The 25943-nt window shown below is 38.7% G+C and overlaps 2 protein-coding genes across 7 annotated transcripts in view; one reads left to right on the top strand and one right to left on the bottom strand.

Moving 5' to 3' along the window:
• The window catches only part of LOC146485634 (ras-like protein 1), a 567471-nt gene that overhangs the window by 398406 nt on the left and 143122 nt on the right, over positions 1-25943 (bottom strand). The window lies entirely within an intron of this gene.
• Positions 39-24518, top strand: LOC146485641 (uncharacterized). 6 transcript variants are annotated; one of them, XM_085102978.1, is made up of 4 exons: positions 39-186; positions 6305-6401; positions 7089-7168; positions 15648-17823. In XM_085102978.1, the coding sequence occupies exon 4, from the start codon at positions 16192-16194 to the stop codon at positions 17803-17805; it is 1614 nt and encodes a 537-aa protein (XP_084959104.1). In that variant the 5' UTR covers positions 39-186; positions 6305-6401; positions 7089-7168; positions 15648-16191; the 3' UTR covers positions 17806-17823. The 6 variants fall into 6 exon arrangements, 4 of the variants coding, with proteins under 4 accessions (XP_084959104.1, XP_084959106.1, XP_084959103.1 ...); XM_085102977.1 differs by having other exon boundaries at positions 58-186; positions 6313-6401; XR_014863324.1 differs by lacking the exon at positions 15648-17823 and adding an exon at positions 22329-24518 and having other exon boundaries at positions 70-186; positions 6313-6401.

Below are 25943 nucleotides of genomic sequence, written 5' to 3'. Positions count from 1 at the left end.
TTTGTTCATGCCCAGTCTTCCCAGTCTGAATGAAATCCAAGATGGCTGCCGGTACTCAGTGACTCTAGTTGCTTTCTTAATTACTCATTTTAAAAGTTAGCATTGCGCATGGAGGTCGTTGGAATTATGATTCAAAGCATTGCTGTTCTATTTGGCATTAAATGGAGTCAAGATTCATCAAAGAAGGTTTGAAACTAATAGTGTGTTCACAAGTGTAGTTTAGTGTACGACCAATAATTGTAAGCTTTGTTTTTTTAGTATTAACGCTTTCCTTGAATTATGAAAGGAAGCCAGTTGCAAATACTAATATCAGTTACTCATCTTGGTTTTATGTCTTTATATGTTCAATTTAAATAACATACAAATACAGCTCAATCTTGTGGTATAGACAACAAGTATACATCCTTGCTCTTTCTTCCAAACCATTTGTTATGCCATGGTTAAATATACAGTATGGTTCAGATTAAAACTCACAACAAAGAAACTGTGAATTGTAAATTCCAGTGTACAGTAAAGTTCTGATAGGTTTGGGTACAAAACAGCTGCCTCAAAATCATATTTTGTTATAGCGAGAACAAATAATATGAAATGTACATTGTAAATCAAGCTTAAACTCAGCTGAATAAAATAGTAATAAAATAATTATAATACGTTATTTAACCATGCATAGGAGATTAAACAGAGTTAAATAGACTATTTTATACATATTTTGCAATGGACTAGAGTCTACCTCCAAACCAGTATTTTAAATTTATCTATTTTTTGATGGCCTATTTTATTCATATTTTTGCTGAAACTGGCCATAACCAGTATGCTATCTGCAGAAAAATATAAATAACAATGTTGTTATCTTCTCCACTGCTATTCATGATCAGTGAATACTTAAGGATGTTGCCAATTTAAGGTACAGTACCGCTTGAAACTAAGTTGGACCATTTGCACGCGGTAAAACCTCGTCTTTGCCGAACGTGATTACCGCGAATTCACCGCGTTTACAATTTTTTGAAATCACATAACTGCACAAAATGTACATGTACTGAAGTTACAGTCTTGGTAATCCCTCACAGTATACATGTGTATGTACATGGAATTGTTGTGATGAACTGGTGGCCTGAAATGCATTTTATCGCACAATTTGTTTATAATAACAGTGTATATGCATGTACAGTACCGCTCGAAACTATGGGACCATTTGCCGCGAATTTGCCTCGGTCGATTCGTGGTTTTGATCTGCGGTTTCACCTAGGCAAAACCTCGTCTAACCGCAATAAAAACCTCGGTTTCACCTAGGTTTTTTTCGGTTGACTTAAGCTGCGGTGAAAGGCAGGACGCGGTTGGGTTTGAATAGGCTATTGTTCGCTTTGTTTTCATGTTCTTCGAGGACAATAAGCGAACTGTCGGGTTTTAGGTGTGATAAATTTCACGGAAGCGCACTCGCTCTCAAGGGAAATAATCAAAGCGCTCTGTGAGCGAACTCGTGAATTGAACTGGTAAATGTAATAAATGTAATGTTATGCTAAAAATTATTTGCTTCACGTGCAAAACAATTCATTAAACTTCACTCGCACAATTCCTTTCGATACGCGAAGCAACGCAAACTGCAAAGGTCAGTGAAAGCTCGAATGCTCGTCGACGAAAGAAGAGAGCGCTTCCAGGTCTTTTTGAAGGAATTACAATGGAACTAGTTGGGCATAAGTGAAAAGGCACTACTTCTCCCGTTGTGGCTGAATAACAAACTGCAAGAGTCCAGGTTTCCTACCAAGAATCGCCGTAAATCAACTAACTATAATTTTTTTTCTGCGTTGTGTTGTTGCGGAATGAAACTTGATACACGTGAAGGAATTTGGTTGCCTAGCACGTGACTGAAATCTTCCCGGTGTTTTCATCATGGCACGGTCCTTTCTACGTCCAAACGACGGCTTCTCTCAACGTTTTAAAACATCGGAAGGGGCTTTTCATTTTTGCTGAAGTTGCTGTTTTTGTTTTATCCAAAGTAAATATTAATAGAAATACGTTAAGTGTTGCGGTAATTTTCCGCGTTTGTGTTTGCTCCAAGTGAATCGATCTTATCGCTCACCCTCGATACCGAATCAAATCTATTACGAAGTTTTAGTTTTTCGAATCCGGATTACGTTGGCAATACATTTGGAGGGATTTTCACCTTGCTTTTCTCCGCGTCCGTACTGAAATCCGATTGCATATTTTGAATCAGCGTCGCTATTTCGATTGAACTTTGTTGCGCACTTTACATCAGTAGGAAGGGTTATCAGGAGGTTTATTAAACGAATAGAATATCTTTCTTGACTGTGTGGCGTAAACAGCAAGAATTAAACTGAAACTATGTCTTTTGCTCTCTGATTATTGCCTGTAGCGTGACAAAAACTGAACATGTCCCAAATGCAGAAAAGAAACTTTCGTCAGTGACTGCCAAACGAATTGTTATCGGTCGTTCGGTTTCCGACTCGGTGAGTCTTTACAAATTCTTTTGTTTGAGGGCTTCTTTAGGATGAAAGGTGAGATAATGTTTGACAATACCTTGACAATAGTAATTAGTCATTATTGTATTTTTACCGAGGCATTGCCGCGTCTAATTCCCCGCGGCTTTCGGTTGCTTTCGTCTTTGCCGCGGTTGCGGTTTTCGTCCCACCGTGGTGAATTCGCGGCAATCACGTTCGGCAAAGACGAGGTTTTACCGCGTGCAAATGGTCCCATAGTTTCGAGCGGTACTGTACAGTCAACTCTCTCATAGGGACCACTTCTTGTAAGTGACCACCTCCCGTAAGCAACCACTTTGTAAACAACCGTTTTGTTTCTCAGTTAAATGCTGTTTCAAGAGCTCTCTTGTAAGCGACCACCACTCAAATTTCTTGAGGGACTTACACATATTCTTTTGTTTTCTGTTTCCGGTAAGTGACCATCCAACATAATCACATATGATTGTTAGTAAATCATTACGCAGAAGTGACAAAAGTTTAATTTTTAATAATGCTGCCCTGGACTGCTGACAGTTAATAACAGTTTACAGACAGAGAAGATGGCTATAATTAGATTAAGCTTGGCCAGCGATTCTCAAAAGTTATAGTCAGGCACTCTTAATGTTCCAATCATACCACTTTTCGTGGACATCAGTCAAAGAAAGCCCTTAAATTTATGCAATGCCCTGGCTATCCCTTGAGAAATTAATAAGTGCTGCACATGCAGCACATTAAAAATAATTTTAATTATTGTTTTAATTAGTCAATTAATACCAATGATAATGATAATGATAATGATAATGATAATGATAATGATAATGATAATATCGATAATAATAATAATTCACATAATCCAACTTGGCTAATGTGGGGTCATAATACTGAGAGGAGACAAAAAATAAAATTTATAGCATCTGGATTCCCTATTCAATCTCACTGTCTTAATGTAATAAAGTGTATTTCCACTGAACAATAAGACATGTGCACAATGAAGGGAGATTTACAAAATGCTGGTCCCATTGACCTTTGCTAAGCCCCCTCCCCCCCTCCCTCTTCAAATGGCAGTTCTGTGCTCCAAACCCTTGGAAAATATACTGAAGTTTTATTTTGGCACCATTTTAACAACAAGGCTAGTGATTTCTCATGCAGAGATTGCACATGCCTCATTTGAAAGAAAACAATGTAATTTTGAGGGCTAAATGTACACAACAAATGATCAATTTATCCTGTGAAATGACACAGAATATTGCCTACATCAGTGAAAGAGTAAATTAAAGCAATAATTTGCTTAGGGATAAAAATAAAACCTAAAAACAATCTTTTTTATGTCCACAAAACACATACACTGTACACAGTAATTATATAGTACGGTCGGACCTCTATTAAGCGGCCACCTATTAAGCGGCCACTTTCCAAAGTCCCGAATTATTAAGTTGTCAGTAAAGTGCTGTATTCGATACCTCTATTTGACCGCCAACCTCTATTAAGTGGCCAGTTTCAAAGTCCCCAGGGTGGCCGCTTAATAGAGGTCCGACTGTATTTCATTATTTTATATTTTTAACAACAAGCTTGAGATTTCTCTGAATATATGCATGGTTGTGAGGGCTTTTTTCTGAGGAAACCCTGATCTGCACTTGCCATGGATATGTTGAAATCTATTTTTGGACATCCATGGGAAAAAAATAATGTTTGCCTGAAGAAAATATGACTTCCTTTAAATCAATAATTGATTTAATTTATATGTAGTATGTGTATTTAAGGTTGATCTCCAGACTAAAAGTTATATTTTTGTTGCAATGTTTATTATTATCCAATGTTGTTGCTCCAGATCCAGAGTGTTTATGAATCCAGGTGCGAAGTTTTTACTCAGTTAATCCTATGTTTTTATATTTCTGGCCCCAGTTGTTCAAAGAGCAGATAATTTTATCCACTGGATTAGTCGCTATGCGGCAGATAATTTTCGTATAGCCCTATAATTTGTGTATAAAGTAGAAGTGTCTGTCTTATTTAAGTATGAGATTATGTGAAAAATGTACCAAAAAGCTTTAGTTGGAATACATTTTTCTGCTGGATAGCAACTTATCCACTGGATAAAGTCATCTGCTCTTTGAACACTTGGGGCCTGGATTGTAATCCAGTTTCTAGAGTGCAGTCCTAGGATATGGTCAGACGTGTGCATAAGGAATGCAAGTGTGTAGTTCAACCCGAAGACGACAATTCTATATAAGTTCTACATGTGCATATGCAATTATCATTTGATACCTTGTGGAAGGTGGACTTTGTATTTCTTGAATGACGTGTAAACTAAAATCTCTGGGAAATTTTGTGTATCGAAGCAAAGAAAGTATTACTCAACATCATCTTGATCAGGAAAAACCTCATTTGCATTTACTTTCAACGCACAAATTATTTACATTATGCAACTACAAAAGTAGTTTTGTCGGAAGACCTCGTCAGTTGGTCACCAGGTTTGTTTTAAAATGCAGGTTCGTTGTAAACCGCCATGGCATTTTAAAATGTAAACATGGTAACCAACTAACAACAACAACAACAACAACAATCTATTTACAGATTTAGATTATATAAAGGGCTTGTCCCGCAAATAGCCACAAAGCTAGTCGAGACGGGACAAGACAAAAAAAATTACAGCAAATTACAAACATTCTGGAAAAACGGAAAACTTAACTTTACATAATAACGCAGATTTAGATAAGGCTATACATCAAAATTAAAGTAAATGATATGTAACTTTTTATTATCATTAATATTACAATAGAAAAGAGATAAAAAGGACAAAAGGAGAATCAGATTATACTGGCAAAGAGAAGGACGTTGAAAACGGGTTTTAATCGGTGCATGCTTATTTACAATCGCGAACTGGCGAGGTCTTCTGACAAAACTAGTTTTGATGTTGCATACTGTATGTGAATGGTGTGTTGAAAGGAAGTGCAAAAATGAATGAGCTTTTTCCTGATCAAGTTGATGAAATTAAAATGGCTTTTTAAAATTTATAAATTAACCGTAAGCTACAAATTTTTGTGGTTAAATTTAATGTTATTTTTGGCCATAAATGCTTCTGAAGGAGCCATACTGTATCAGATCACATTTTGGGGGGTAAGGCAGATCAAGAATGAATTTTCCTGTTTAACCTGTTCACGAGCCTGGTTGACTGGGTAATAGCTGCTAGAACCAGTCGTCAGTCTTCTGAGATTAGTTTTAGTGTATGGTATGATAGGAGGTGATGTTAAGTTAGAATTGGTTACAGTTTTGCATAGATCCAGGATGGAAAATGGTCAGATATTTCACAATAAATATTTGTTGAATAAGAGAAAATTCCTTGGTTTAATTAGGGAAAATGCTTCTCAGTAACTTGAAAACCCAGGAAATGGCATTTTCAGGAGTTGATCCTGGACTCCCTAAAACATTGACATGGGCGTTTGACACTCGCATTATCAGAAAGTATATTCACATTTATTCCTGGATCCATGTTTATTGTTAAATAGCTTGTATTAAGGAGAATGCAGCAAGTGATTTCACTTTGATCTGATTGGAAATTTCTTCTCACTAGATGACTGGCCTGGTCAAAAATGAATTTAAAAATACATTATTTGACTGTATAGCACATAATTCCATGACAAGATGATCGTCAGCGCTTTATAGTATAGGGGCACTCTAGGACTGAATTGGAATTTAGAAATTTTGTTTTTTTGGAAAAGGGAAAAATTTTGCTGATCATGGAAGAAATTCTTCTACTGAGTGAAGACACCTACATGTACTGAATAATGTTACTATAATTATAAAGTTACATGTCTTTAATTTCAATCTTTAAGGGAACAAGAGATCAACAGTACAGTATATACACATGACTGGAAGTGGCAAAGACAGCAGCTACTAGAGAAGAACATACTGGAAGTTCAGGAATGTAATGTATGTAATATATTTTAAGATTTACTGTAGCTCCGCCATTGATTTTGGTCTCATGTATACTTTGTTCTTTAATTACTTAACCTTATAAGCCCGGTGGCTTCCCTTGGGCTTCCTTGCCATAAAGTATTTAAATAATAATAATAATAATAATAATAATAATAATAATAATAATAATAATAATAATAATAATAATAATAATAATAATAATAAAATTGTTGAGAATGATGTATTATTCCAGAAAGTGACACAGGCATACTCAGAAAAAAATCTGAGTGCTCCTATTAGAAGTCGAACCTACATGTAAGACCTTCTGATTACTAGTTCGGATGCTCTACCACTGAGCTACAGGAGACTCGTGAGAGCTAAGGCCATTAAACTAGGTTCATGGGACAGACATACATGTTTACCACACGTTCGACATTCAAATCCTAGCAGTATGCACTTTCTGTAATAATCTATCATTCTCATTCATTCACCAGGCTTGAAATATAACATCACATTTATTTCAAATATAATTGTTGTATTTGTACAATTTATGGCAAAACAATAAACTGAACTGAACTGAATGCCAAGAGTTAACCTGACACTGATTGGTGCATATCATGTAGTTTATTTTATTTTATTTTTGCTCTAAAATTAATTTTATCAAACCAGTTTAAATGTGTAAATGGTGTGTTTCTCTTACAGATCTTGAAGTGTCAGTTGTCATATTGAAGTGCAAGATCCCTTTTGTTTCTTTAGACTGATACTTCAAAGACTCACAACAGGTTAGTTCTTAGGTTTTATTCTTGGGTTGCCCAAAGGTCAATTACATGTAATTTTATACAGAAGGTGAAGCTTTCCAAACAAGGCATGAATTGGCGTTAAGGTTACCTTATACCTTCAGAGGTTTCTCGCGTCCAAGCGGTTTAGCGGCGATGTAACGCATCCAGTTTAAACTGTAGATACCTAAACCCATATATCAAATTAAAGCTTGTACAGCTGGCTATCAAACTATACCAAGAAGTTTGAAAGAAAATGAATTGCCGAATTTTTAGCACTGTTTTTCTAAATTCAATTTTTTTTACTTGGAGTAGACACTTTAAAGAGGTAAAACTCAAAGGGAATTTGTTCGTTTGTCTTCAAATTTGGACAGTAGCTAGTTTAACATATAAACAACAAAACCGTGTCTTCGAATTTTTTCTTTGGAAATGCTTTTTCTCCAAAAGCGATTTTGTGCAATCTCTCCGCATTTTTTTGAGCCTATTACGAAAATGTTCTGTAACTTTTCACTGCGTTTGAATATGGCAAAATGCAGACACGTTTTTTTAGCGCTTTGGGTCCGAAAACTGTGGAGCAAATTAAATTAGCAAAATACAATATTCGCTTTGACTTGTAGCTTTCAAAAGGTGATTCAGACGCTCACATTTAGAGGTCGTGAAAAATTCGACAACTCACTTTATTTCAAAACTCTTGCTATAGTTTGATAGCCAGCTCTATAAGCTTTAATTTTATATCAGGGCTCAGGTATCTACAGTTTAAACCGGACGCGCTACATCGCTTGGACGCGAGATACCGCTAAAGGTAAAGGGTAACCTTAAAACAAGAGACAACTTGTAATGTAGCTTAATATAATTTAGACCTTTGAGCTCTCTGCTGGGGGCACCTCATGGTTCGCTTTGCTTCCTTGCTGGCCTGTAAGAAAGGTCATTTTGCTTGCTTTATTTTCAAGCCGTTTTCCCTCTCCGCCCTCCCTTTGGTAAGCATTCCACTGATTGGGTTTAGTGCGGCTTTAACCCATAATATCAAAGAACAAATTCCCCTATCTTGTCATCATACTTTTCTTATTAAAGTACTGGGGAGAATTAATTAAGAGCGCCTCTCTGTAAAAATCAGACAAATTCTAAATTTCGTGGCAAGGGTGGAAAATTCGATTTCTTTCATATTTTAATGTCAGATAGGCTAGGATATAACTAAAATCACTGTATAGTTTTTTCGGTGAAATATCCTTTTATTACACGGAATGCCCGCAGGGCATAACGTGTCTAGGTTTCGGTCGGGTATCTTTTTTTTCTTCGTCGTAGTCACAAATCGCCACATTAATTTATGCATTAAAATATGTCCTCCCCTGGTAGGGATGTATTGGTCTGATGGTCTTCAACAAAAGCGGCCCAATCAAAATCTGTTATTCGGGCACATATCACGAGAGAGGGGACCCACTCATCCCTTCCTGTGTGACGTCAAATCATTATTTGATTTTTTCATTAAACCTTGATTAAATTCTACCCTCTCCCAGAAGGGATTTAATGTTCTGATTGTCTTGAACAAAAACAGCCCAATCAAAATCTATTATCGGCGCGTATATCACGAGGGAGGGGACCCACTTATCTCTACCTGTGTGACCTCAAAGCAAGTCATCATTTCGAAAAGTTGTTTTTGTTTAATGGCGGCCACATGTATGAATTTAAGACTTTGATCTGCCGTTTTCAGAGAGAAAATAAACCTTTTTCAAACAGTAATTCGAAATAATAACTTCTAGGTAGTACTCGACAGTTGAAACGGTGGAAATTAGGAGAGTTCACAGCAAAGAAACTCCGCTTTAAAAAACAGATCGAATGATCAACGCGAAGGATTAGAGCTAGAGGAGGCCAGACCAGTTCAGCGGGGTCATGACGTTATTGCATAGTTATTTCTGGTATGATTCCTAGTAACACAACGATAAGTATCACGCAATATATCTGAATAAAACCATTCAGACAATTATTTCAATTGCCAAGGGAGGATAGTTTTTAAATATCTGCGAAACATACAATGGGGAATAATTGGGACTACATTAAGCATTCCGTGTAATGCCATGAGAGGGGCATCTTGTTTCAAAGAAAAATGCAAATAACGAAAATCCGTTCAAATCGTCATTTGAGGCGCTAAATTATTACAGGGGTTTGAGAGGCTCGCGTGCGAGAACAAATCATTTTACCGCTTTTAAAATACTCAATTCTTTTTTTACAATCCTTAAATATCTTTTGGAATGATTTTGGGAAATATTGCGTCGTTCTCTGTATGCGAAATAATTTAAATTCGAAGGCATACAATTCACTGCAGTAAAAGTACTTCGTGAATAAAATTAATTTTCACCATGTGCGAAACCTTCAAATCGATTAAGCTTCTGGTGGTTGAATGTTAGAAGGATGATCTATGGATTCCTGTAAAAATTTCTTTGGGCAAATGATGAAGAGCGACGTGAGAGCTTTTCAAAGTCCGTACAAAATGCAAATGTTTGACCCCCCGCGGTAAACTTTGAAGTCGCGGGTCAGACAATTTTTAGTCCGTGTTTATGTCTTGAACCGTATTAGGTTAAAATAAGCACATAGAAAAACATTTCGAATGTTGTAACCTTATAATATGCTTAAAGACAGGTCCAAATGCCATTTTAGCACGATTCTCTGGTCGTTCGTCGCATAAGCATAAGCCGGCTGTTTTTATTCCCTTGTATTTAACTGAAAACGTCCGATGTAGTCACCACGCAAACTGGTCGAATACAAATCTTTGATCAACTTTCGGCGCATTTAATCAAGACTGCATCTTCTTCGACGGCTAAGTCGTTTGTGAGTATTGCTTGGTTTACAGTCACGAAAACATTACATCTGATCGCTGCTAGAATGACAAAAAATGTCGGCGCTTTCAGTCTGTCTTTATGCATTGCATGGATTTCTTTGTTCGTCACGCAATACAATGTTCTGGATATTTTAGGGGGGTGGGGGAGGGTGAAAATGCGAAATGCTTGATAACTGAACATGAACATGATCAAGGCAACAACAACAACAACAACAACAACAACAACAATTAAAAAAGTGATACCTTTCGTTATTTTATTTTTCCCTTGCTAAAATCCAGATAATTTATGTATTCGCAAACTCATTTGCGCGCGCAGGCATGGTTGTTGGGAGTGTTGCCATTACGGGGGGGGGAATAAGATTTTACTAAACAGTATCAGTACTTAGTGATGAAGATCACTACACATCCTTTAGCTAGTTCTTTCCATCTTTAAATGCAATTCCAATCCTAGTATGAAACCAAAAAAATCCCTCATTGCAGGCATCTGTCATACTATGTCATGGGCATGGGCGAGGACTAAAATGCTTGAAAGCTGCACTCGGTACTAGTCCTGGAACTAGTACATACTCTAGGTTTGAAACACAAAATGCAAAATTTAAAAAAAAAAAAAGAAACGAATTTCGTCTTTCCTTGCTTGCTTCATTTTTGGTAAGCCCCAAAATTAATTTATCACCGGTTGCAGGCTAGCACTATTCTTAGACAGTGTTAGACTGATAACAGCTTTTCGGGTCTTTATTTTTCTTACTCCTCTTAGTTATGCTAGTCCGTTCACCAAAACTTGAAAAAAAATACCTCAACTAAACAGCTTGCGCAAGGCTATAACAGCTTGTAAGTGGTAGGTTAATAGACTGGACATAACTCTGATCGCTGCAGGTAAGTGTGCTGTCCTTGACAGGTAGATAGGGCTAGTAACAGGTTATGGCGGTCTGTTGACGTAACTCAAGCGAGGAGCAGAATCGGCTCCTAGATATTGACTAATGAATGCAGTCTGAAATGTGACGGAGCGCTCTGTTTCCAACCTGATAGGCGACACTAGTTAATGCCATATTACTTACGGACCAGAGGAGAGGTGGGGTGGGGAGGGGCGTAGGAGGAGATTGGTATAAAACCAGCCTGTAATAGCCTATCTCCCTTTCGAATTATTGTTATACCTTTACTTTCCTTGCCTAATTCATAAACCAATCATCATGCCAGCCACATGATGGTTTCGGCCTCAAATTTGATACGCTCTCCGCTCCTCCATTTAGCTAATTTTGAAAACAAGTAAGCACCCCACACCGTCTCCCCCATCCCTCACAAAAAAAAAAAAATGTTCCGATCCTTCAGTTGATGACAATAACCGGTGTTTATGTGGTGCTGGCCTGGGGTGGGGCTTCTGACAGGAGGGGTGCTCTCGGGACAGATGATGTTGTGGCCCACGCGCGTTACGTAACACCATAATTTCCTTCAGGTAGTATCCAGACACGTTTGGTGGCTTGTACCGCGTAGTCGTAGTGTTGTACCACCAACAAGGGCCTTAAAAGAGCTACAACCCTCCATTTTCAGTGTAACAAACTTGACTTCAAAAAAATTCACTTGTGCCCCCCTCTAAGCATACAAACGGCGCCAAGTAACTAGCACGACCAGAATTTGTCTACTTAGTGACTATTTGGCGATTCTTTCTCACGCCGAATGGCCATAGCCATAGCCATAAATTCGACTGAAATCTTTTAGCGATTTTATTTTTAAATTTAGAAAGATCTTCAAATTAAATATTGTTTAATTTAGACATTATCAATTTGATAGTATTTTAAAAACAACACACCAGTAACGAAGTAACACGCAGATGAATGAACACCCGACGCCACAGCAAACCCAGACTTATTTACGGAAGAATGAAAAAATGGGTGATTCAATGTCCTCCCAGGATTCCACTAACTCAGGAAAACAAACGAACGGCAATATTTTTCGCAGGGGTGCGTTCTTTCATTGGTATTTATCAACTATTTATACGGGAAATGCGCTATTCGGGGTCATCTGCGTGAAGAAAAAAAAAGACCGCTTTTTGGTTTCATACTAGGATCTATTGTATTTTAATACAAGTTTTTGTATTTGTATTTTAATACAAGTTTTTCAAGTTTTTAAAAAAACTTGAAAGAACTAGCTTAAGGATGTAGTTATCTCCATCAGTAAGTACTGATACTATTTTCGTAAAATGTAATATCCACCTCCCCCCCCCCCCCCCGAACGCTCCTAACAAGCCAGCCCGCGCGCGCAAACGAATTCAAGAATGAATAAGTTATCTGGATTTTAGAAGGGAAAAAGAACGTAACTAAAGGTATCACTATCTTAATTGTTGTTGTTGCCTTGGGTATACCTGTTCAGTAATCAAGCATTTTCGCATTTTCACCCTCCTCCACCCCCCTAAAGTGGCCATGAGTGGTATTGCGTGACGAACAAACAGCTCCCTGCAATGTACGATAGACTGAACATCCTGAAAGCGCCGACATTTTTTGTCATTCTAGCAGCGATCAGATGTTATATTTTCGTGCATTGTAAACCAAGCAATACTTCACAAATGACTTAGCCATCGAAAAAGATGCAGTCTTGTTGAAATGCGCCGAAAGTTGATCAAAGATTTGTATTCGACCAGTTAGCGTGGTGACTACATCGGACGTTTAAACGAGAGTTGCGAGAATCTTGCGAAAAAAAGAAAAAATACTGCGAAATAGCATGAAATCAATAGTCATCCGCTCCCTAAGCTTCCTTCCATTCTGATTGGCTGACAGAACGTCGATTGCACCCACGATTTTAGACAACCATCCTTTTGGGGACCTTCGAATTTATTATAAAAAGACTTGTTGCCATTCACTTTGAAATCAGTTCACTCAACTGAAGTCTCAAATCACACCGGATCCTCACGACAGAAGCAACTTCTTTGAAATCTCACTTTTTTTTAACCAGAAGCACTACTATTTATGAGGTAAGATTTTATAATTTTCTGTTGGTTATCTGAATCAGGTTTAACAAGAGAGCCTACCCCCTTCATCGTCTTTTTGGTTCAGTTTTCACACGAGGGTTATATGACACTTGAGCCAAGTGTTAGAACTTATCGTTCAAGCGAAGTGCGATTCCTCGAGTGGGGAATTCGGGGGATTTATTTTTAAAACTAAGAATTAACATATAACACCACTTGAATGAATGACTCAATGAAAGATCACCATAAATTATCGTCAAATCCTTTTTTGTTGTTGCCGCTGTTATTGCTATATATCGAGGTAATGAGCTTCACCACGAGTTTCCTGCATGGGTGGGCACTCATTAAAATTTAACCGGTGTTAGGGGACGTGAAAAGAATGCGCGTTTACGACCAAAGAAACATAACAAACCTGTACCCCGCTCAACTTTCTTCCATTAAAGCAGGCAGTTCAAAAACCGAATTTCATGGAGCCATTTATGTCAAAACGTATGTACACTCTTTTACGCACCAGGGGAAATTCGCCTTGACGTTGTTTTCGAAGTGTCAGCTTCATTACGCACAGTCTTAGCTATTAGCTACACTGAATAGCTTTGAATAGCTTTGAATATCGTATCAATTGTTGAATGAAGATAACAAGACCTAAATTAAGGAGATTGAATGAGGTCAAACCGTTCAAAATACAATAAAAATAACTGCTTAATTAATTAGGTTTTTGGTACATCTTATTAAACTCCAATCTTGAATCTGGATGTCAAGTTCAGTTAACATAAGTTAACGCAATGGAACCTTCTCAAAAATGGCGGCCGAAAATTCAAATAAGTTAAAATAAAAAACGTATACCAGCACTAGACAGCACTGGAAAGAGCCCTTTTACTTTTTCAACCCCGGCAAAGTTTTAGCGTATCAGGTTTAATATCAGCTGAGAAAATGTAAGTTGAGAAATGAAAAATTTGTAACGTATACCCCGAGTCTCGTACAAACGTCTGTAAATTTGTCAAATTTCATCTTACATTGCCTAAGCCGATGTAACACCTAATATGCTGAAACTTTGCTAGGTTACTAAAGTAAAGGTGCTCTTTTCAGTGCTGGTATCAGCTTTTCATTCAGTTCAATTTTAACTCATTCAAATCTGTTGCCGCCATTTTGGAGAAGGGCCTATTATGCATGCCATGACCAGGACTGCGATAAGCTGTAAAAGTGTTGCGTATTGGGAAGGTGTCACTCAGACTATTAGTATAGGTGCATTCTAATAAAAACAACGTCTGGAGCTTTGCTGATAGCAGAAAATTTACGAAGTCATCGCTGCTCTCCAGTTGTATTTTCAAAAGTGCTATCTACTCGCAAGAAAAATTTGATTACCGCTCTGGTTCCCCCCCAAAAAAACAACAACTGAAAACTGCAGTTCTCGCATGCTAGTGACTGATCGCAAAAACCATTCGATACCCCTTCAGTTCAACAATTCAACAGTTCAACAATTTCATTACGTGATTATCTATTACATCTCAGCTAAAGGCAAAACTATCGATTTCCATTTAAAGTAAAAAAAAAAAGTGCTGAAATTAATAGTTCCATAAAATATCAATATCCCCCATTATTTTAATCAGTATTGTAATGCACTGGCGATCATCATATACTTGTAGAGCGGTTTTCGATTGAGCGTGGAAAGGCCAATGCAACAGACGTCAATCACAACAGACGCAAACAACACAATGAACCAATAACAATTCGAAGCAAATACATGTGACCGGTGCCAAGCGCGGGAAAATGCGTGCGAGCGGGGCACCATTGTTTTGTTTTGCTTTCCATTGGTTGAGAAAATGGCGCGAGTTTTGTTAACTAATCACAGAACGCACCAAAGAAAAACCAAAGTAAACGCGAAATTTTCTCACGATCGCGCGTAGCAAACGAAATAATAGAAAGCCAACGAGGCGCGTAATCATCTCATATTCAAGCGCGAGTGGAATGATACTGATTTATTAAAAATAATCAAGAGATATTGCCGTTTTCGATTTTCAAGAAAAAAAAGACAATTTAATGGTCGCTTTTGTTCAGGAATGATATAAAGGCCCATATGCCATGGCAGCTAAGCCAATAAAATCTCTGGAATTGCATTATGCTAACAATCATCCCGCTTTTAGTAATTAATATTTTAATAATTTCGTCGAAAATTGCGACGTATTTTGAGGCATAAATAGGGGAATTCAGCTGCCTAAAATATTATTTAGCCTCTGTTCATCTGATTATCTGTTCCTCTGGCCGCGCAAGGAAACGCTTGCCAGCATACCTCACGACTCTGAAAAACTTGTCACCGGGCGCTAAATTTATGTTTTGTGGCGAGCAAAAAACATCTTCGCCTAGTTAGCTGAGAAATTGTCCTCCAAGGTCATCATTTTCACGAGTTATTTCCTCGAGTGAGTCGAGTCATACAATAGCATTTGATACACTTGTTAATAGACATGACCAAGCCGCACCAATCAGGAGTCCCTTTCGTGGGCGAACGGGTTTTTCGAAATATTGGGTTTGCTGGCAAGCATTCCCTCACTAGCCCCCTCCCCCCCCCCCCCCCCCCCCCAACTACGTAAAAAAAAAAATTTCTCTCGCACAATTTTCACGCGACCGCCAGGCAAGGAACTCTTCGTTCGTACGGAAACGCTTGCTATGCAGGCTAAATTCTTTTCTCTTTTCCTTTCCAGGATGGATGTTGCTTTACGAAAATCGCACTGTGTTCTACTACTCTGCATGGTGATGATATTCGTACCGTGTTAAACTAATGGTAATCCTCTATCCCCCAGCCTGTTAAAAGCCATATCAGAAATGATAAAACGATATGAGAAAGGAGAGCTAAGTGCGACAAGCGCGATTCATTGTGATCATCAAGTTGGGGATCCAAAAATCACAGAAACCTTGTTTCTACCTGGAATTATTATCTGGGATCCGTTATTACAGTATTTTCATGGAAGCTTACCTTGTCCCGACTGTGGTCAACTTCTAAAACCAAGATACTGGAAAGATGGAAAAGATTGGAAACACAACAATCCCAGGCAGCTCGCAGATATAGAACATTAAGTAGGTATAAGTAGGGTGTACGCATGCAGAAATGATCATCGGATAATTGGTCACGACCCTAAAATTCTAAAGAAGTTTGGACAGGTAGAACTGATCCCTTTCCTTCTTTTGCACAAGTATGGTATTACCCGACGTTTGTACAGATTAATTGTTGTTCATACGGCGTCTGGGATGAGGTACAGGGAAGTGGAAGCAGTTTTAACAGAGATGTGGAATAGTTATCACACCGAAGTGCGCATAAGGGCGTTAGCACTATTACCAGCAGGGATGAGAAGATTAGAGGACAAAGCAACTCAATCTGCAACGCCGAAGATTTCACAGTTAATACCCAACAGAAAACTGATCCGCCAGTGCTTTGTTTATGACTATTCCACGAAAGAAAAACTGTACAATGCACGCATGGCATCTTTCACGGGCAGTTGGCTATCTTCTGACCACACGTTTAAGGTAGCTGGCAATGTCGGTATATGGCAAAATGGCCATTGGATTCGTCAGTTCGACTCCTTGTTTTCTGTTATGAATGAGGACGGCATTGTCCTTGCTTGGCAGTTAACACGAGGTACTGGTTTTGCCAGAGTCAAGACTTTACTCGTGGGGATTAGGAAAAGGCTAGTAAAAAACGGAATCACCTTACAGGGATTTACTATCGACAACTGTTGCGCTTTCCAAGCGGTGTTTGGAGTCATTCCAGTTAAACTTGATCTCTCTCATGCTGTGCAACGCATCGCTAGCAAAATTAAAAAAAGGCACCCATTAAGAAGACAATCCCTTGATTCCTTTCGCTTAGTCTTCCGAACGTTGGGCGACATTGAGAAAGAGCGTAAGAAGCCGACGCCCGCTCGATCAGTGATGTTAGCCAATTTAGAAAGATTTATCGAAAACTGGAAGAATATTGAAGTTTCAGGGGAGAAAGTACTTTCACAAAATGCCCATAACCAATTGGACAAGTTAAGAGTACACATTGAGAAAGGTTGCTTGGAAGAGGTTCCTTCCAAAGCAGGAACAAGTAGACAAGAATCAATGCATAAAAGCCTCCGAAAAAGCGTAGAAAAAAGGAGAGTGGGTGTTAAAGCAGCAGTGGCAAGTATAGGTACGTGCCTATACAGGTGGAATGAAAGACGGATATTGGAAAACGTGGGATCGTGCCATTGGCCACTTCCAGTCACACAGTACCAGGACTTGACAGTCGATCAGGAAGAAGTATTTGGTACTGGAATGATTCAAAATCCAAACAGTTTTAGCGATGATGACTCTGAAGATAACACTTACGCCACTGCACGTGAAACTGATTCAACTGCGGAGAGCGCTAGCGAGGACGGGGACTGTGGGACTGATGACAACGATAATGTGAGGATACGCAAAGAAGACACATATCATAGAGTTCTAGAGTATGCCATGTATATGAAGAACTTGGCTCAAAATTTGCAAGCAAAATGTGATGCACCTACAATGAAAGTAAATGTGACTCAGTTTGTTGGACGGAGCCTCCTATTGTTCACATCGCATGCTCACTACTCCACGCCAGACACGGTAAAATGCAATGAGATGTTACCTAGCATTTTAAATGCATTTGGATTCCAACAGTTACCAATGCCAGGAGACGGAGACTGTTTTCTACATTGCATATCAATCAGTCTAAGCTCCTTTCTTACAGGAGAGGACTCCATGCTGACCTCGTACTTGAAATCGATTGGTATAAGCGTAGACATACCTAACGAGGATAAAATACACCTTCTTCGGCGGTTAATTGTACAGGAATTCATGGGGCTTAATCGGCACGCTTAAACCATTTATGATAACAAGCACCACTGATTTGTATGAATCAGAAGCACAGAAGTTCCTTGAGTCGGGTCATTACGATTCTGAATTAGGAAACTGTGTTCCACTTGCGATGAGCAACATCCTACAAATACCTCTAGTTATTTTTACGTCGATGGAAAATTATCCTATTACACAAGTCATTCCGAGAACAAGAGTGCTTTCTGAAGTTCCGATATACCTCGCTTGTAGTCATAGTGATAGCGGACACTATAACGTAGCCGTTGAAGGAAATCGCAATCGCACACAGGCGAATTATGCTACAACTGAAGCAACCGGCAAAGCTGAGCCAGACATGCATTTACAAGTCGAGGTCGACCTCCCTACTAAACATGAAGCGGGATGCTCGTGCGGTCGCGGAGCAGCAGGGAAGACAGGAAAAAGTGAATTTTGCAAATACTATAAGTCGCGCTGTCCGTGCTTTCGTAAACTGCGAGGCTGCAACGATAAGTGTTCCTGTCGTTCGTGCGACAATCCATTTGGTAAAAAGGCTCAGGAAAAAGTTCAAGAAAAAGGTATCTTTGATCCGCTACCAAGAAAAAGACCGTGGCAAGACCTTCAACAAGATATCAAGCAGACAAACAAAGGATATATGGAAAACAAAACAGAAAAGCCCATTGCTACAAGCTGGTTGCAAGACGAACTGTATGTAATTGAAGCGCTGTTCTTGTACTTGTTAGTTACAAGCCAAGAAATCACTCTAGACAAGATCTTTGCAGACTACCACAAGATAATAGAATTCTGCTCAGAAGTGACGAGTTATCAAAATGTGTTTTGTATGCGTCCTAGATCCTTGTCAGCAATAACAAAGAAACTACAAGAAATAAAGGACAAATTAAAAGTCGACGAGGAATTATTTAAAAAGCAAATCCAATACAACTGGTTTTCTGACTAAATCGTTATTGTGCTCACAGATTATAGAACACATCTTGTTCTCAGGGATTCATTATCATTGGTTATTGAAATACGTTTTGCCTGAGTTTTCAGTCATCGTTTACCATTATTTCACGTTTCACGTGTAACTTCCAAACACAAGAAGCACTTAAAAAATTAGACGCAACTAAATTCTGCGTGCTCGTTTAGTTTTCATGATTCTTGATTAAGCGCCTAAGAAAAAGGTACAAGTTTTCTGTATGAACCTATTGCGTTCAATTTTAGGTAAAAGAAAATCTTTTTAAATATACTGCCAAAAGATAATCTGTCCAAACTAGAAGCAATTGTTAGTGTTAGTCTTTAGTGTGTCACTGACGGCAACTGATGTCGGACATTTAAGTGATTTTCACATTGAATAGGTCGCAAGGTCCATGTTCTGCTTATATTAGAGAAAAAAATGTATGTTTATTGATAGCAAAGGGTTCCTGTGGAGCAAAAAACTTTCATTTTTGGCTCTTTATATTTCTTAGGTTTCTAGTCTATATCCTCGTTTGCTAGCCGTATAAGGTAAATCAATAATTATAAGAGGAATTTATTTATACAAACAACTGCTTTTATAAATCAATAAAATTAGTAATAACGGCTACTACCTTGGATGGATTTTTTTATATATATTTCTCAGGTGCGAGGTATATGGGATCAGGGACCAAGGGCAAAAAATTGGGTAGGGTCAGGGCTCACAAGCAGTGGGATCAGGATCAGCAGTGCTGTGAGGGGATCAGGGATCAAGTTTTCCGACAGAAAATCAAATATCATAAACTGACAAAATTAGGTATAATTGGACAGAAAGAGCGACCACCGCTTACGAACTGAAATGTATTTTTGAGGATTTTTGCGGAAACATTTTATCCCGGAATCATTGCTCGATCGTGCGTTACGCACAGTAAAGCCTTACAATTATAACACAGGGTAACCAAACCAGAAAAAAATCCAGAACAGTATTATTAGAATAAGCAGATAATAAGTTATGGTTGGATGTGCGACTGAACTGAGTTGGTCAACCGGTAAAATGAAACTATTATGCCGATAGGAAATCGGAAGGCCGATAGGATACAAAGTTAATTTAACGGGAGTCAAATTCTCATTCAGTCAATCTCTATTTCGTGAATGCGGGGACTAAGTTTTAAAAAAGACCTCAAGCGACACTTCACTTTGACCTATTTTGTATTTTATTCAGGTTTAATCAAGCAACAATTATTCGCCGTTTGTCCGACCAAGATTTCGTGTTTGAACTGAACCCAGGGATCATAACTTTGCAATCACGCAGGGATCAAAATTTATCTATTTTTTCGTAAAAGATTATAACTCGTTACGACCCTGTATTAATGCTGTTCCTCTGTCCCCACTGTTCCTCTTTTCGTACTGTTCCTCTATGCCCACTGTTCCTCTGTGCCCACTGTTCCTCTGTTCCCACTGTTCCTCTGTGCCCACTGTTCCTCTTCTCCAACTGTTCCTCTGGGCCCACTGTTCCTCTGTTCCTACTGTTCCTCTATGCCCACTGTTCCTCCGCTCCTACTGTTCCTCTGTTCCCACTGTTACTCTTTTCGTGCTGTTCCTCTATGCCCACTGTTCCTCTGTGCCCACTGTTCCTCTGTTCCTACTGTTCCTCTATGCCCACTGTTCCTCTGTTCCCACTGTTCCTCTGTGCCCATTGTTCCTCTTCTCCTACTGTTCCTCTATGCCCACTCTTCCTCAGTTCCTACTGTTCCTCTGTTCCAACTGCCCCTTGGTTCCTATCTTCCTACTGATCCTCTGTTCCAACAATTTTCCAAGTCATGTAATGACGTAAGTCAGGTCGGCGTACACGAGCCATGAGCCAACTTATGCGACGAACGACCAGAGAATCGTGCCAAAATGGCATTTGGACCTGTCTTTAAGCATATTATAAGGTTAGAACATTTCGAAATGTTTTTCTATGTGCTTATTTTAACCTAATATGGGTCAAGACATGAACACGGACTAAAAATTATGTCTGACCCGCGACTTCAAAGTTTACCGCGGGGGGTCAAATATTTGCATTTTCTACGGACTTTGAAAAGCTCTCACGTCGCTCTTCATCATTTGCCCAAAGAAATTTTTACAGGAATCCATAGACCATCCTTCTAACATTCAACCACCAGAAGCTTAATCGATTTGAAGGTTTCGCACATGGTGAAAATTAATTTTATTCACGAAGTACTTTCACTGCAGTGAATTGTATGCCTTCGAATTTAAATTATTTCGCATACAGAGAACGACGCAATATTTCCCAAAATGATTCCAAAAGATATTGAAAGATTGTAAAAAAAGAATTTAGTGTTTTAAAAGCGGTAAAATGATATGTTCTCGCACGCGAGGCTCTCAAACCCGTGTAATAATTTAGCGCCTCAAATGACGATTTGAACGGATTTTCGTTATTTGCATTTTTCTTTGAAATAAAAAGATATTTCACCGAAAAAACTATACAGTGATTTTAGTTATATCCTAGCCTATCTGACATTAAAATATGAAAGAAATCGAATTTTTCACCCTTGCCGCGATATGTTTGATTTTTACGGACAGGCGCTCTTAAAACATCAAGAAAATTCACCTTGGGTGATTATATCCTAAATTCATATGACCTCAAGGGTTAAATAAGCATTAATATTACAAGGATAAATTTGATGCTGATCACTGTTAGTGTTTAGAGAGCTAATGATTCTTGGAGAAATTCAAAGCAAAATTTTTAACCAAATTTTATGATAATTAAGATCACATTTCCAAACCCCCTTCATGGTACTGATTTTTTTTTTTGTTTCCTCTTTATGAATTATAAATGAATTTAAAAACTTAATTTCTCAAATTCATTAATAATTCAAAAGCCAAAGACAAAAGTTATCATGCACCGTGACGTGTTTGGATATCTGATGAAAAACTCCTCGTTTTTTCATCCTTAATTTCCCCTTCAAAACCAGTTTGTTTGAAATTTTATGTCAAACACTCGTCACAGCGTTTCATCACAATATCAAAAGCCTCGAAGTCTGTCAAAAATACTTCGCTACGCGTCGTATTTTCAACTCTCTTCTCGGTGTTTGATATGTGATGAAGCACTGTCTCGTGTTTGAATTAAGGGATTTATTAAAGCTTTCGCAAAGAGCAAAAATGCCTCCTTGCCTTAAATCAGCATCTTATTGCAATTTGTGGGTGGGATATTGGGAGTTTTATGCTCCAATTACTCATTTCAAATCCTTCTAATTTTGTCTCTGTTTTAACCGTTGAGCACAGAGACAAAATTGCAAGGATTTGTATGGGGTGGTCGGAGCATAACAGAGCTAATATCTCACTCCCAAATTGGAATAAGATGCTGATTTTTTGCAAGTAGGCATCTTTCATCATGCTCTTTCAAAATTTCTCAACAAATCCATAATTTTGAAAATTTTGTTTTTGTGACATCATTACTGCAGTCCTCTATTTCGAAAGCGTTCTGTGTAGTGCTGTGAAGCAAATGTAAGGGTGTATTTTCGACTTTCATCTTAGAATACAGTTGTTGTCTTGATGGATATTTTCCAGATTATTTGACATTTTCCTGCTGTTCAAAGGTTAGAGTTAACAGTTGTGCTATGGACGACCTCGAAGGTTGAAATCAAGGTAGCTCTCTGCTAAGCTGAGCGGGCTGCTCTTCAGTAGTCACAAATAATGGAACATGGAAACACAAGCGGGGCATTTCCTGTCATTTTATCTATGGAGTTCCAAAAGTTGGCCACCAATACTGAACGATGGATAAGAGAGGCAATCATTCAGTATGCACTGGTTTTAAATTCTCTGCCTTAAGTGGATATATCTAAAATGTTTTTATTTTCTTGTTTAAATCTGATTAACCCAGGCCTCTGATAGTCACACATTTACTTTTGAATCCCTGCTGCAAACCATTGTACTAAAGCTCGTTCGTAACTCTAACAATTTTCCTGTTGCTTATCATTTTCGGTTGGGATACGCTGCTGCGCATGACGGGATACTAGCCGCACTAGGGCTGTGACGTCACTACAGGATCACCAATAGGGAACTTAACGACGACGGCAACGGCAGCAAAAACGTCACTTGAAAATATATCTCTTCGCGATTTTTCCAATTTATTTAACTTGTACAATGTAGGCAAAGTATCCGGGAACTAAATTGATAGGAACAGCGTTCACGTAAGGAGGAAGAAGGAAAAATTACCATCGTGTTCTCGCGTTCTCCACAAAACCTTGAATTTGGTCATTTCACGTTGTTGTTTTGCTGATGACGGCAAAAAAGTGTACAAAAACATATAGCACGTGCAGAGTGATTGTTTTTGCTCTTTAAACCTTTTGTTTTTTGGCGTTCTCGTTGCTTTCGCCGTCATCGTTAAAAGTCCCCTAGTCCTCCAGTTTCTCGGTTCCTTAGATGTTTCTGGCGTGCAGGGGGAGAAAGCTGTGTGGACGAAAAAGTGACCCGAGGTATTGAATCGTAATAACGAAACAACTGAGGAAGAGAGAAACTGCGAAAGTAACCCCAGTCTGCAATCCTGCGCGGTATATTGTATCACACCGGAACCGAAATTTCACGTTTTGCGCCTCAAGCCGGTTCAGGGAAGAAAATTAATAGGTATGTTTTATGTTTTGCGATTTTTATACGACAACAACAAAAAGATTTGATCTAGCAAATAAAATTTCCGACATACACTCTTCTACTGGCCTTTTGTAAGCGATTAGATTGTTGCAAAAACAGCTTCATTTGTTGCGTCTCTTGTTTTACTTACTGGACAATCATAGAGTGAATGAGCTTTAGTTAAATGGTTTGCCATATATCAAATCAAATTCTGGGACTATCAGAAGGTAAAAATGTCCTCTATTTAGAGGCAGGATGATAGAGTGTACCCAGCTTTGAACTCCCAACGTTTTTTGATGGAAATATAATCTTAAAAATGGCTTCTCTGTATTAAGCAACAAGAAAGAAATGTAGCACTTTTTATTTGTAATATGTACCCTTACTTCCTGAAATGCACCTATTCCTGAATTTGGGTACTTTGTAGAAGGCCCAGTTGAGAAGCCGAACTTTTCATGAGCCGAATTTAATTTAAATAAAGTTCGGCCCAAATCACGAAAATCCCTCCTTTTGATTCAGACGCCGAACTTAATCAGCCCAACTCAATTTACTTGAAGCAAAACTAATCGATATGATAGCGTCTTTTTTTAATTAATTAATGAATTTATTTATTTGAAATACGTTAGAATAATTTATGCATTAGGTTCGGCTCATGAAAAGTTTGGAGTCTTAATCAAAGCCGTTCCAAAGCCGAAATTCCCGGCTGAGCCGTTCCAAATTGAAACAGTCATTCATAACTGATTCAGACGCTTAACTTTTCATGTACTTAATTCGAGGTATTAGGTTCGGCTCGTGAAAAGTTTGGCGTCTGAACCGAGCCTAAGACCGACCTCTTTGTCATTTTAATATTACTTCATATTTGACGGAATTATTTGTGTTTTAGTAAGAGTTGAGGATAGGGAACACCTTGTGGTGTCTATCATACAGATCAATACAGTTCTTGTATATCAATATCGTGCATTTCTTGACAAATCTTAGCCTGTGTGGCAGGTGCATGGAAAATACATAGGGCGTGAGGGAGGGAGACAGGCGCGTCTCCCTCCCTCGCACGCCTTATATTTTTCATGCGTCTACCACGCAGGCTAGACATATCTCAACATGTGGAACTTGCAAGGGATCCGTGTAAACCGTAAGATGTGTTTCAGCAATTTCAAAGTAATAAACGACCGTTGTCTATTTGCCGTATTTTCTTACTAATTGCCTTATCGCCCTCCAAATGATTGTGCGGTTTAAAAAAACACCCGCCCCTGATAGCGGCCATGTTTGGGTGTGGCTCATTTAGCTGCAAAGGAGTAATGTTTTCGCTCATGGCCGACGTAGTCATTCCATAGTCTTTCGGAGGCAGTCGAATGGCACTCACTCAGTCACTACGTAATCATTAGTTTATTCCTTAAACCTAAATCAACCTATTGACGCAATATTGCGCAGTTTCATGTTCGCTCCTCACCTCTCTTAGAAGGGATATTTTTGTCCTCTATTGTTCTTATTGTCTTCAGAGAGACTGACCAATTAGAATGCGTTGTCTGCGCATATATTTATAGGTCCTAGGCTAGAAAGCAAGGCTTTTGTCCTATGCGTAAAAGATCAAATATCAATCAAAATAGCAGCCGTGTTCTTCACGCATGAATTTTCAAGACTCCAATTTGTCGTTTTCAGATTAAACAAAAAACAGACATTTTAAACACACAATTAAATTTTGCACAATTCAGTGGTCACAAAAAAGGAAAACAAACTGCTCTGCTCGACAATGGCACACTGGCCGAAATTAGCAACAGCAGCCGATAAGAACATGTCCGCTGGTTCAGTTTTGAGCTCGTTAAAACACGCTGGTTGAAAAATAAATATTAAAAAACACTCAAATAAAGTGTACACAAAACAATGGTCGAACAAAAATGGGGAAAATGTGGCCTTGACTCACTAAGCTCAGGGCACACAGGACGTGAACACTTGGCTCTGTCGTTTCGATCTACAGTCCTTGTCAAGTTTTGTTGTGACACTTCACAACCAAGCCGAAAATGTCCCTCTCCTGCTCCCCTCCCCTTCTCGATGTTGTTTTTCGGAATTTTTCTAGCCAATATTGTGAACTAACATTGAGAGGGCAGGGTGGCGAGATCTGTCCTATCTAATGTGACTAACACTGTAGCTTCTCTCAAAACCATGACGTCACGCATCAAAACGCACGCTCTCATTGGTTCTTGTAGTCACATGATAGGCGGCGTTTGTTCCCTTACTTTATCTTTCATTAGATTTCACTACGGCACTCGAAATTTATTCTGCATTTCTCGGTTCTGAGGGAGGGGCGGGGGGCGCGTGGGTGTTGAAACCAGCCGGTATTGGTTCTGGGGGCGGGGATGGGGACCAGCGGGTCTCGGTTCTGGTCATAAAATTATGGGGAGGGGAGAGCAGGGCCCCCGAGCCCTTCCCCTATACTTACCAGATATTTCCCCTTTGAAGAAGACACCACATGTGCACTTTCATAAACACCACATACACTGATTCATTGCTTTGCTGTTTATATTATTTACTTGGGACTTTCAAAGTTCTACATTAATGTTTTCTAGCTAAAAAACTTATTTCAACCAAGTTCC

This window comes from Pavona decussata, unplaced genomic scaffold, assembly GCF_977016875.1.
Source record: "Pavona decussata unplaced genomic scaffold, jaPavDecu1.1 SCAFFOLD_25, whole genome shotgun sequence".
NCBI classification, from domain to species: Eukaryota; Metazoa; Cnidaria; class Anthozoa; order Scleractinia; family Agariciidae; genus Pavona; species Pavona decussata.
Note: the sequence above shows the minus strand (reverse complement) of the source record. Positions and strands in the feature narration are given on the sequence as shown.